Genomic DNA, 12,877 nt, shown 5'->3' with positions numbered 1-12,877 from the left:
TTCCCGCTGGGCCCTGGCGCTCCAGGGCCTCTCGCCTGGGCTGGGGATGGATGTGACCCTGCCGCCCCCTGTCCCATGCGCACCCTCCTTGGGCCCCAAGAGCCAGTCGGCTGCAGGGGTGGGCAAGGACCCCCGCGCCCCAGCCTGGAGCTGGTGCAGGGCACCGAACTGGGGAGAGGGGGAAGCTGGGCTGTTGGGGTTGGCCAGCTGGTGAATGCTGGGGCCCCAGGGCTAAATCCCCAGGAGCTTGGGGCAGGGGCTCTCCAGCCCAGGCCTGGCCTCTGGGAGCTGCTCTCAGGCAGTTCTGCGTGAGGCCGACGGGCTGTGACCGGGCCCCCCCCGGGGTGAGCGCCAGCCGCTTGGAGCAGGGGCAGCTGTAGTGGGAGCTTTCTGTGCTGGGAGGGGAGGCTGGGCCTGGCCCCTCAGGGCAGCTCCCAACCCGCTGGCTGGTGGAGGGGGCGGGTGGGCACTATGAGCGAGGGTGAGGCCCTGCCACCCCAGTTGGAGGCATGTTCCCACCCCAGCCAGCACCCACTGTCACAGCAAATGCCTCCTCTGCTGGCCTTGCTCCTGTGTGTGCCCTGCGCTGACCCCTGCTCCACCACACTGCCTGGTCCCTGTGGGCACCCTTCCTGACCCCACAGTGATCCCGGCACCCTGAAGCTTGAGGCTGGGTTCCCCTCTCCTAGCCTGCTCCGATACCCTGGGCTCTGGGTATAAAGTGCCTGGCCCTCTCCTCCATCCGCGCACTGCACACTCTGGCGGTGGAGCCTGAGGGGTATGGTTCCGCCTATGGGAGCCCTGCTTCCCCGACCCATCACCCCTTCTCTGAGTGCCCGCTGGGGGGCATCAGGAGTCCCTCCCTATAGGCCACTGTGCATCGAGCAGTGGGGTGGGGGAGAAGGGACTGGGCTGTCATGGGGGGATTGTGCTTTGCTGGCGGGGGGGGGCACCCCAGCTGCCCTGCCCTGGCAGTAGCACTTGACGTGTGCCTGGCAGTGGGCGTAGTGTCTTAGCTGTTGGGTTTAATGTGCATTCCTGGCGAGGTAACAAGGGCAGCTGGCGTGGCCGTATGGGAGCCAGGAACGTGGCAGACCTCACTGCATGGGGCTCGTCCTCAGGGGAGTGCTCTGGGAGAGCCCAGATATTGCGCCCCAGTGCCCAGGGGCTTCTCTGCCCTGTCGGTGGGGCTGGGGTGGGGCTGGTGCCCCGTGGGCACAACCACGGGCAATGAGTGGCTGCTAATCCTGGGGTCGGTTCCTTTCCTGGCCAGTGGCTCCAGGGGGCTTTTAGAGGGAAGAAGCCGCTCACAGAGCCCCGTGCCGGAGGGCCTGGGGCATGGGCAGGGCTGGGAGACGGGGGTGGCATTGACTCTTGCCCTGGGCTCGGGCTGCGGCCCGGTAGCCTGGGCACTGGCACTCCCGCCGGCGTTCTCTGCTGGCGGCTTGGCCCTGCAGCTCAGCGGTCCCTGCTATGGTCGTGACACTGCAGCCCCCAGGCCGGCTGGGAGGGAGCGCCTCTCCTGGGGGGCGCCGAGCCCAGCCCCTGCTCCCCCTCCGGTGTCTGCGGGCCGAGCCAGGGCCGCACTGAGCTGGGCTGTGGGGTGGAGTGATGCTGGCTCCGTGCCCCCCCCTCGCGTGGCCCCCGCCCTGCCAGGCCCGTGGGATGGAGCAGGGGAGAGCACGACTCCCCTTCCCCCATCCTCGCGGCCGTGGGAGGCTGAGCTCGCAGCCGGCAGGATTGTGCAGGAGCCTGTTGCCATGGAGATGGCACGGGCCTCACGCCGCGGGCAATGCAGGCGCTGCGGAGCTGTGGCTGTTCTTGCCAGAGCGGAGGCGGGAGCTGGGGACACGGGCGCTCTCTAGCCTGGCCCGCTTGGAGCAGGGCTGGCGCTGGGGGCTGGCACCCCTGGCTCTAGGAGAAGCTGCCGGCAGCAGCTGGTGGAGGTGTGAATGAGCAAGAGGCCGTGAGATCTGCAGGCTGATCCGTGCCCAGCTGCCCTGGGACTGGCTGGCAGAGATGGTCTTGGCCCACCTGGCTCTGCCGTACTCCACATGGGCCTGAAGGGGGGGGGGAGCCAGAGAGGGGCAGGAAACGACTCAGGGTGGGGTGGAAAGGTCCTGGGTTGAGAGGCACTGGCAGAGCTGTGTGAGGGGGGAGCCCAGGGCTGGGCTAGCAGGTGGCTGCGGGTTGGGATTGGGGGGCACTGGCAGAGCTGTGTGAGGGGGGAGCCCAGGGCTGCGCTAGCAGGGGGCTGCGGGTTGGGATTGGGGGGCACCGGCAGAGCTGTGTGAGGAGGGACCCCAGGGCTGCGCTAGCAGGTGGCTGCGGGTTGGGATTGGGGGGCACCGGCAGAGCTGTGTGAGGGGGGAGCCCAGGGCTGGGCTAGCAGGGGGCTGCGGGTTGGGATTGGGGGGCACAGGCAGGGCTGTGTGAGGAGCCCAGGGCTGGGCTAGCAGGGGCTGCGGGTTGGGATTGGGGGCACTGGCAGAGCTGTGTGAGGAGCCCAGGGCTGCGCTAGCAGGTGGCTGCGGGTTGGGATTGAGAGGCACCGGCAGAGCTGTGTGAGGCCCAGCCAGGGCTGGGCTAGCAGGGGGCTGCGGGTTGGGATTGAGAGGCACCGGCAGAGCTGTGTGAGGGAGGAGCCCAGGGCTGGGCTAGCAGGTGGCTGCGGGTTGGGATTGGGGGGCACCGGCAGAGCTGTGTGAGGGGGGAGCCCAGGGCTGGGCTAGCAGGGGGCTGCGGGTTGGGATTGAGAGGCACCGGCAGAGCTGTGTGAGGGAGGAGCCCAGGGCTGGGCTAGCAGGGGGCTGCGGGTTGGGATTGAGAGGCACCGGCAGAGCTGTGTGAGGGAGGAGCCCAGGGCTGCGCTAGCAGGTGGCTGGGTTGGGATTGGGGGCATTGGCAGAGCTGTGTGAGGGGAGCCCAGGGCTGGGCTAGCAGGTGGCTGCGGGTTGGGATTGGGGGGCACCGGCAGAGCTGTGTGAGGGGGGAGCCCAGGGCTGGGCTAGCAGGTGGCTGCGGGTTGGGATTGAGAGGCACCGGCAGAGCTGTGTGAAGGGGGAGCCCAGGGCTGGGCTAGCAGGTGGCTGCAGGTTGGGATTGGGGGGCACCGGCAGAGCTGTGGGAGGGAGGAGCCCAGGGCTGGGCTAGCAGGTGGCTGCAGGTTGGGATTGGGGGGCACCGGCAGAGCTGTGGGAGGGGGGCCCAGGCTTAGAAGGGAGGAGGTAGAGCTGTGCCCCCCCCCCCCGTGCTCTGGGCTGTTGCTCTAAAATTCACCCATACTCCTTAAACAAGGAAGCAGAAGTGACTCAAACACCCCCAATGTGAGAGCAGCACCCCACTTGCCCCCACAAGTAGGGATGTGCTAATGTAACGTGCTAGAGCATTTTGTATATAACCAGCACGCCCTGCACAGTGCCAGTAGCAGGGAGGGACCCCGAATGGATTAGGACGTTCCCAGGGGCTCCGTGCTGTGCGCGTGTGACCCGTGTGCATGCAGAGGTGGGGAGGGAGGTGTGCAGTGCCCTTCCCCTCCCCACGCACTACACAGCCAGGGGGATCCTCCAGCCTCTCGCGCCGTGTCCAGCAGTCTGGGAGACAGCGCGTGCGTGGGTGTGATGGAGGGAACCCCGTGCTAATGAGGGTGACTCAGGAGCGTGCGCTCGGCTGGATGTCCCGGCTGCTCCCTTGACAGCCTGTCACGGCGCTGCCAGCAGCTGGGTCCGGCGCCTGGCCTGCTGCTCCGAGGAGAGGGGAGGGCTCCCTGCTGGAGCATGCTAATGAGGTGGGAACCTGGGCTGCTGTGCTGTGCCTGCATGTGCACACGTGCGAGTGTGTGTATACGCATGCACGGACACACACACCTTCCCAGGGCCACAGGAGTCAGACCTAGCAGGATGAGACCAGCGGGGACCCTTCTGTGTCTGAGCGATGCGGGCTGGGCTGTGACCACACTGGGTCGCTTGCTGAGCTGTGATGGGGTCAGTTACGGGTTCGCTCTGGGCCGTGCCCCGTGTCCCACACAGACCCGTCCTGCTGGACCGCCCCCACCCTTCTGAATGGCTCCAGCGCTGGCCTCCCGTCCCTTGGCAGAGGGGACAGGATTCCCCAGGCTAACGGGTCCAGCAATGTCCCTTGTTCCTTCCCTGGCTCTCTTCCTTCCCTGGCTCATGCTCACAGGGTCTGACTCGGGAGGGCTTTAAAATCCTCTTGGAGTTAAAGATTTATCAGCTTGAAATATTAAATTGCAATGAAATATTAACTGCAGCTGAGCCTTGTGCTGTGAGGCTTGAGTGAGCCAGCTTCGCACGAGGGCTCTGGGCCAGGCACACGCAGTGCAGGGAGCTGTGTGTGTGTTGGGGGAGGGCTCTCTGCCCCTGCCCGGCTTTGTACGAGGGCTCTGGGCTAGGCACGCTCAGTGCAGGGGGCTGTGTGTGTGTTGGGGAGGGGGGCTCTCTGCCCCTGCCCGGCTTCGCACGAGGGCTCTGGGCCAGGCATGCTCAGTGCAGGGGGCTGTGTGTGTGTTGGGGGGGGCTCTCTGCCCCTGCCCGGCTTCGCACGAGGGCTCTGGGCCAGGCACACGCAGTGCAGGGGGCTGTGTGTGTGTTGGGGGGGGATCTCTGCCCCTGCCCGGCTTCGCATGAGGGCTCTGGGCTAGGCACACTCAGTGCAGGGGGCTGTGTGTGTGTTGGGGTTTTTGGGGCTCTCTGCCCCTGTCCGGCTTTGCATGGGGGCTCTGGGCTGAGCACACTCAGTGCAGGGGGCTGTGGGGGTGTTGGGGGGGGGATCTCTGCCCCTGCCCAGCGTTGCATGGGGCTCTGGGCTGAGCACACTCAGTGCAGGGGGCTGTGTGTGTGTTGGGGGGGGATCTCTGCCCCTGCCCGGCTTTGCACGAGGGCTCTGGGCCAGGCACACGCAGTGCAGGGGGCTGTGTGTTGGGGGGGGGGCTCTCTGCCCCTGCCCGGCTTTGCACGAGGGCTCTGGGCTAGGCACACGCAGTGCAGGGGGCTGTGTGTGTGTTGGGGGGGGGATCTCTGCCCCTGCCCAGCTTTGCACGAGGGCTCTGGGCTAGGCACACTCAGTGCAGGGACTGGGGGCACCCAGCCTTAAGCTGCAGGGTGCTTGTGGGGAGGGATAGCTCAGTGGTTTGAGCATTTGCCTGCTAAACCCAGGGTTGTGAGTTCAGTCCTTGAGGGGACCATTTAGGGATCAGGGCAAAAATCTGTCTGGGACGGTACTTGGTCCTGCTGTGAAGGCAGGGGCTGGACTCGATGACCTTTCAAGGTCCCTTCCAGCTCTAGGAGATAGGTATAGCTCCATATAATGGTGGGGTCAGGACCCCACCATTTGCCTCTTCCCTCTGCTGAGCCCATTGCTATTGCTATTTCCATGGTAACAGGCCAGCGCTGTCCCCCCATCTCCAGCTCTGCAGCCTGTGCCCCTGGGCCTCCCTGCCCTCACCTGCAGCAGAGGCAGCTCATTGCCAGCCTGGCCCCGTCCCTCTGGCAGTGATGGAGGGAGGGGGTGGCTGGGATAGGGGGGCCCAAGGGGCTCAGCGCTCCCTTGCTGGCTGCCTGAGAGAGGCCTGCGAGGGGGGGACAATGACCTAGAGGGGAAATTGAAGCACGGAGAGGCGGGCAGGGTAGTGACTTACGCAAACCACCCAGCAGGTCAGCGGCGGAGCCCAGGAGTCCTGGCACCCAGGCCCACCCTCATTGCTGCCAAGCATCTGACGACAGAGGGGACAGATTCGCTTGGCTCCTCTGCTATGGGGAGGGGGCAGGCTGCAGCGGAGCCCTCCCCTCGCATGGATCACTGGCTCCCTAGCCCCCTGCCGCTGCCCCCTTCCACTCCCTGCTCAGCCCTGCCCCTGCCCCAGCCCCTGCCCCTGCCGGCACAGGGAGAGGGCTGCAGCAGGGTGGCTGGCAGAGCCAGGGCCCTGAACCTGTAGGGCAGTGCTCAGCTGTTAATTGTGTCGGGGGTGCCTGTGGGCTTGGCTGGGCAGAGCATGGCCAGGAGGGGACGGTGGGGGCCACCATGGCTCGCTGCGCCGGGGTGGGGGCCACCGCACCTCATGGGTTAAAGAGCCAGCTGGGGGCTAGCGCTGGGGAGGGGGGAACGTGCTGCCAGCGTATGTGTGTACGTGACACGTGGGGTGGAGGGGGCTGGTTGGTGGTTGTCAGATACAAGCAGAGGTGCCAGGGAGCTGCTGACCCTTGGGGTAGGGGTTCTGAGGGGCCCCTCCAGCCCTGGCCGACCCCTTCCCCCCGGGCACAGTCTCTGCCAAGTGCCTGACCGGAGCAGCCCTAAAATCAAGCCATGCAACGCCCGGGGCCTGCCGCCCTCTGGCTGGAAAGCTGCTGCCGCGTGCCAATGCTGCTGGCTCCAGTGCAGTGCGGGGCTCAGAGCCAGGAGCACCCCCAGGCCAAGGGCCTGTGCCCACACCCCTGCCCTGGGACCCCAGGGAGCCAGGAGAAGGCCCCTGCCCAGCTGCAGGGAGGGTGGCAGCAGGAGATGGGGGGGGCTGGTGGAAAAGGGTTTTTCCTATTAAACATCAGTCTCTGTCTCAGCTCCCACCTTGTCCTGGTGCCACACACCCATTGGCTGCTGGAGTCAAAACAAGGGGGAGGAGCTAGGGAAGTGACCTCACCTACTGGGAGCCCTGCCCCCAGCCCCTATAAAAAGCAAGATGGTGCAGCAGGCAGGGAGAGCTCTGAGCTCCCAGCTCTCCCCAGTGGGGAGGAGCGCCTGGGGGCAGACACATGTCTGATGGCTTAGCCCCTGGATGTCATGCCTCTGGCCAGCCCCTTCTCCCACCTGGGGTCTCCTGCTGGGCGGTGCCATGGCGGCGAGGGGCCGGCAGCGCCCGGTGCGCTATGCCTCCCTGGGTGCCCTGGTGGCAGACACTCACCGGCCTCTCCTCGTCCTCCTGGCAGACTTCAACTACGGGGCGGAGGACTACGACGCCGAGGGGAATGAGGAGCCCAAGGTGCCACCGGAGGGCTCGGAGACCATGCCGTACATCGACGAGTCGCCCACCATGTCGCCGCAGCTCAGCGCCCGCAGCCAGGAGAGCGGGGATGGCGTCTCACCCACGCCCACCGACGGCCTGGGCACTGGGGTAGGTGGCCTTGCGACGGTGCTGCTGGAACTCCACCCAGCACGGGCGTGTCGCTGTGCCCTGTGGGACCTGGTGTCGCTGGAGCTGGGATGGTCCAGTCCTCTGGCTCCCCCTTCCCTCTTGGCCCCCCAGCTCAGCCCACTCTCCCTGTCCTCTCCTGGCTTGAGAGGAGGGGCGCTGAGCTGCCTGGCTGCGCCTTTACTGGCGGTTCGGGGTTGAGCAGCACGGGCTGGGGCTTGGTGGCTCAGGGCAGGGTGAATATCCAGCTTCAGTCGGCTAGTGCCACGGCCCGTCCCTTCCTTGGTGCTTTGCTGTGGTGAAGGGCGAGGGCGGCTTGCCAAGAGGGCCATCCCCAGAGGGAGGAGCCACTGCAGAGCTCCTAGGGCTGTCAACAGCCTCGCAGCCCTCCCCCTTGCTGACTGTGCAGAGCAGAGTCTGACTGTGCAGAGCAGAGGAGAGATGTGCAGGGGTCTCTGGCCTTCCCCCCCGTGCATGGTACAGGGCATCCAGCTTCTGCTCTCCACCCCAGAACCAGCTGCATGTCAGTGCTCTTCAGAGGCGCTCCGGGATTCTCTGCAGAGCTATGGGACATCTCCTGGGGCCAGCAGGGGGTGAAGTGGAGTGGGAACTGCTCTCTGCCCCCCATCTTGCCGCAGTGGAGAGGGACTCAGGGACAAAGCTGTTGGGGGTGGGGGGGCGGGCAGTCATGCCTGTTGGCTGGGCATGCTGGGGGTACAGGGCAGGGGTGCAGGGTAGTGGCCATGTGCCCCCCTTTCCTGATCCCTGACGTGTGGTGTCAGGCCTGGCATGGGAGCCAGTGGGGCAGGGGTGGGGGGCTTCTGCTGCTGTGGCTGGAGCTGCTCAGGCAGGACCCCTGTGCCTCTTCCCGGCTCTGTGCTGCAGCTCCCTGACAGGGCACATCTGTCCTCTCTCATGGGCTGCACGCGCCATCTAGTGACAGAGGGTGGCATTGGGCCAGCTGAAGGCTTCTGGTAATTTTTCAAGCAAGCGTTTTTTGGGAGAGAGCCCTGGTCGGAGTGTCTCTGTGTACGGGGAAACCCCGAGAAATGGGGAGGGGTGGCTGGGGGGGTTCTTGCCATGCTCTGGGCAGCGCCAGCGTCTGGGAGGCTGAGGGGGGCGTGACGTGTATCTTCCCGGACATTTCTGGGGGCTCTGATGGCTCTTGGCAAACAAGCCATGCAGCCCGATTTCCTGGCTTCCTTGGCACTGACACGCACCAACCCAGCACCTTCTCGGCAGCAGGGGTTGGAGGGCAAATGCCTGATACTCTAGCATGATACGAAGCCCTGCCCGGTGCTGAGTGCATGGAGGGGGTGAGAGAGCCTTCCTGTCTCTGCAGCAGTGGGGTCCCTTGTGCCCTGGAGCATGGGACTTGTTCCTCAGGCCATGCTAGGCTGAGGGTACAGGTTCTCGTGGCTGTGCCGTGAGGTGCATGTGGCAGAGAGGCCTGTGTACCAGCTCTGGGACTCCTTGTTCAGGGCAAGGCAGTGCCAGGAAAGGCTGAGTTCTGCCTCATTGAAAGGGTTCAGATCTAATCCCGGAAGGAACAGGAGTGAATGTGAAAGTGTGACTTCCTCCCAGCCCCCTGCCTGGTGGGGGTGAGATGCCAGGCTGGGTGGAGGATCAAGAAAGACGGGGGAGCCCCTTGGTCGGCGACACCCCCAGACCCCAAACTGCCCAGCTGCAGAAGGGAAAGGCAGATGGTGGCGTGTGCCAAGGGGCATCAGGAATGAGCTGGATCGACTCCAATCCAGCCCCTGCCTGCCTGCCTGCCTGGGGTCTCGATGCCAGCTGTGGATTTCAGAGCTCCGCCAGAGTCGTTTGGCTGGTGCTGTTTCCCCACCAGGTGGCGTCAGCGAGCAGGGACCTGTGGCTGGGTTTCATGACGTGTCCGAAGCGTGGATGTCTCCACTTCCCGTGTGGGAGGAATGGTGTCGCTCCAGGCCTGGATCGTCTCTTCCTCCTCCTCTGGGGCTGCCCCTCGGCAGGACCCCGGCATCGCCCTGCATTACTGTGTGGAGATGGGCATGGAGCTCTTCCTTCCCCACACGGCCGGCGCTCGGCAAAGGGGCCCGGGGCCCTGTGGGGAGGGCCTGGCGGGGACAGCCCGGGGGCTGTGGCTAGCGAGCCGGGGTGGGCAGCACTGCCACAGCCAGCGAATGCGGGAAGCAGGCAGCTGGAGACGGGGCCGGGGCGTGGGCTGTCTCTTTGATCTGCGGGCGCTGCCCGATAGCATCAGGAGCTGGCTGTTCTGGAGGGGTGGGGAGCCCGGGTGTGGCTGGGTACAGGAGCTGCCTTGTGCTGTGCTGGGCCTGGCTGGGTGCAGCTGTCTAGCTGCTGAGCCTGGGAGTCTCAGGACAAAGCCTCAGGTTGTTCCCTATCCCAGGGACGCCCTGCCCCCACCCTGGACAGCCTGCGCCTGGCTACACCCAAGGGAACGGTGCCCGGCAGAGCCCCTGGGCAGAGCTGCTGCCTGCCTGGCATGGCTACTGCACAAGGGACACGTGCTCCAGCCCTGATGCCGTGGCTGGCACCAGGGGGCTGGGGGTAAGGGCAGGGGCATGCTGCATGGCATGTTTCCCATCATACGGTGCCATGGGTGCCCGCAGAGCCCCGGTCTGTAGGATGTGCAGGCGCGGGAGATCTGCTCCCATGGGTGCCCTGCTCTCCTGGCAGCTATGCTGCTGGCCCCTCCTGCCCCGGGAGGCATCCAGCGGGGTCTGCCCCTCTCTGGCTGCTGAGGGGGGGAGCCCAGCTGGGGCTGGAGTCTCTGCCGTGCGCTCCCTTTGCAACTGTCCCGGTGCTAATGGGATTTGGAGACGTCCAGGCTCCAGCGCTGGCGCTGCCTTCAATCCCATTATCTGTGGTCGGGCCGTTCCCGGCTTAGCCGAGTGCCCTTTGGCCGCTGCGGCTGGTGGCTTTAACCCTTCGCAGCTGCCTCCCCCGTGTCAGAATCAGGGCCTGCGTGCTGGCCGGGCCGGCTGGGATCTGCCAGTGGGAGGCAGCTGACTCGCGCTCACATGGGCTCGGCTCAGAGCGATGGCAGCTGCAGAAGGGGGACCCGAGGGCCTCTCTCCGTGGGGCCAGTCGAGAGGACCCCCAGCTGGGAGGGAGCCCCTGGGCTGGCATCGCTCTGGATGCGAGGTGCAATTGGGGGTTGAAAGGGGTTTCCAGTGGGGCTGGGTGCTTTGCGGCCGGCGCTGTGCTAGGGGCTGTGCGGAGCTGGGTTGTGTCAGTCCCCTACAGCTGGGGTGGGGGCAGACCACCCTGCACAGAGGGGCTAGCTTGGCCCTGCTGGGAAGGGAGGAGCGCCTGTTCTCCTGCTGGGCGCGAGGAGCTGTGGACGGGCCCTGAGCGCGTTGCTGTTTCCAGTGCATGGGGTGCAGGCAGGCATTGCTGCTGGGCCATGGCCTCTCTCCTCCTGCCCCGAATACCCAGGGGCAGCCTCCTCTCATGGGGCACATGAGGCGTGGGCTGGGCTGCTGCGCAGGGTAATAAAGGTAATAATTGGAGATGTACCAATCTCCTAGAACTGGAAGGGACCTTGAAAGGTCGTTGAGTCCAGCCCCCTGCCTTTACTAGCAGGACCAATTTTTGCCCCAGATCCCTAAGTGGCCCCCTCAAGGATTGAACTCACAACCCTGGGTTTAGCAGGCCAATGCTCAAACCACTGAGCTATCCCCCGCTCCACAGAGGAGGGGGCTGTGGTTCTGGGTGAGAACTGCCCCCCCACCCCCATCTCCCACTGGCTCGCCCCCCACCCCCGGCCCTCTCTGAACTCTGTGCACAGGGGCCTGTCCTGGGGCACCTCCCTTCCCTAGGGCTGAAGCCCAGTCCTGGCCCTTACCTACGTCAAGGGCACAGGCCAGGCATGGGCTCTGGAAACCCCTAGTGTGCCCTGGTCAGTCCCCGCCCCCAGCCCAGTGCTGGTGTCATGCCGCAGGGAGCGGTGGAGGAAGACAATAGGGCTGCACATGCAAAGTGTGTCAACCTCAGCTTCCCCTTTTCCTGGAGGCAGTGAAGCTCCCTCCCCACGTCCTTAGCCCACAGCCAGCTTGCAGGGCCATGGGAGCCTCTGGCCGCTGCTCTGCTCCCTGAAAAGCCCCACCCTGCTCCACCTAGTTTGTTCCTGGTGGCCAGCTGAGGCCCGGTGTGCCCAGTCCATGCGGGAGGCTGCCCCCTCCCCAGGCTGGTCCTGTCAATCCAGAGTCCCTGGCAGTGGTGTTATGTTCACTGCCCTCAGCCTGTGTGATCCTCGTGCTGCCGGGTTCAGCTCTGAGCAGCCACTGCACCGGGGCCCTGGAGGTTTGGGGAGCTGCGTGGGGGCTGGATGGCACTGCGGGCGCTCAGGAAGGCACGAGAGGCGGATTTGGTACCCAGGAGGTAGCTGTCTCTACTCCTTCCTCCTGTTGAGCAGGGGCCTCCCCATCCCAGGATCTGCCACAACATCCAGCAGGAGGGGTGGGGGCTGAGCAGTTCCACACTGATCACATCATTAGGGTTCAGAGTCAACGCCCTGCTGGAAGGAATGGAGGGGTACCGGGGCTGGGTTTGCAAGGCTCCTTCCCTGGCTGTGAGGGCTGTCCAGGCACGTTGTGGGCCAGAGCTCTCCTGTAGATTTACCTGGCTACTCAATCCCATCCTGCCCAGTGCTAGCCTCCAGGCTGCATACGAGGCCAGATCCCCTGAAGGGGGAGGTCTGAGTGACCCTCTCCCGTCCCATCCTGTACGATGTCCCTCCCAGACTCCCTTGTGCCGGGAGGCAGCTGCTCCTCGTGCCCTGCAGTGGGGCCAGGTTGCTCTTCCGCCGCTGTGCTCAGGAGTGGGGTGAGGAGAGAGCCCCCGGGCAGGGCTGGTGGGACAGTGCTGTGGGCTCCGGGGTGGGGGCCCTCTCCAGGCAGTGGCTGATGCTGGGGTGTGACTGTCCATCACCCCTTAGTCTGTGCTGTGTGTGGCTTGAGGCCAGGCCCTGGGGAACTGTGACCCGAGCTCCAGGGCTGAGCAGACTTCCCCGCCTGGACGCTGCTCCCCTTGTCCCTCTGCGGCTGTGGCAGCTCACAGGGGAGAAGCTGGTTCCCCAAACGCTCGCCCTGCCTTGCAGATTCCCGCTCTAGAGAGCAGCCAGCCCTGGTCCTGCGCGCGGCGCTGGCCACCCGCCAGGGAGCGGCCCCCCCTCCCGAGGCGAGACGTTCATTTCCTGTGCATTACTAGCCGAGGCAGGGCGGAGCAGCGGGGCTGGCTGGAGGAGTGCAGGCGGCAGGGGCCGGGAAGGGGTTAAGCAGGTCGGAGCCGGGCTGGCCCCTCGCCCCTGTGCTGACAGCCCTGGCGTTTCCGCAGCCTCGTGCAGGCTCAGGGCTGCCTGGACCGGGGTTTCCTCTCCTCTCCGGGAAGCCTGGGGCCAAGCTGCCCTGGCTGGCGCAGGCAGGGCTCCCGTAATGGCTCCTTTCAGCAGCAGGCTGCGGCCAGCTCACGGGGCTGAATCGGGCCAGGCTGGCCCGCTGGCGTAGGCCCACCTGGAGCTGCGGGCCGTGCCCTCTGGCCTCCTGCCGCTCTGCGGGCCATGGAGGAGGAAGAGGAGGCCATAGGGTATCTGGACAAAATCCTGGAGGATGAAGAGGATTTGGAGCCAGGCACCCCGACCAGCCCAGGCCTGGGGTCTCCCTTCCTGGCCTCCGAGAAGGTGGGCACACATCCGCCTGGGGAGGAGGGCGGCACTCAGCTGGGCCGGGGGGG

At 65.8% G+C, this 12,877-nt stretch overlaps 1 protein-coding gene across 3 annotated transcripts in view; it reads left to right on the top strand.

Moving 5' to 3' along the window:
• ABR (ABR activator of RhoGEF and GTPase) overlaps positions 1 to 12,877 on the top strand; it is a 94,702-nt gene that overhangs the window by 33,672 nt on the left and 48,153 nt on the right. For 2 of the 3 annotated variants that reach the window (XM_039507545.1, XM_039507546.1), the window contains exon 2: positions 6,939 to 7,123. In XM_039507545.1, coding sequence (XP_039363479.1) covers positions 6,939 to 7,123 — 185 coding nt within the window. Of the gene's footprint in view, positions 1 to 6,938; positions 7,124 to 12,359; positions 12,825 to 12,877 lie in introns of those variants that run through there. The other variant, XM_039507547.1, reaches the window with a different exon arrangement.

Source organism: Mauremys reevesii, linkage group 20 (assembly GCF_016161935.1).
Source record: "Mauremys reevesii isolate NIE-2019 linkage group 20, ASM1616193v1, whole genome shotgun sequence".
Taxonomy (NCBI): Eukaryota; Metazoa; Chordata; order Testudines; family Geoemydidae; genus Mauremys; species Mauremys reevesii.
The sequence above is the reverse complement of the archived record's forward strand: the minus strand, read 5'-3'. Positions and strand labels throughout refer to the sequence as shown.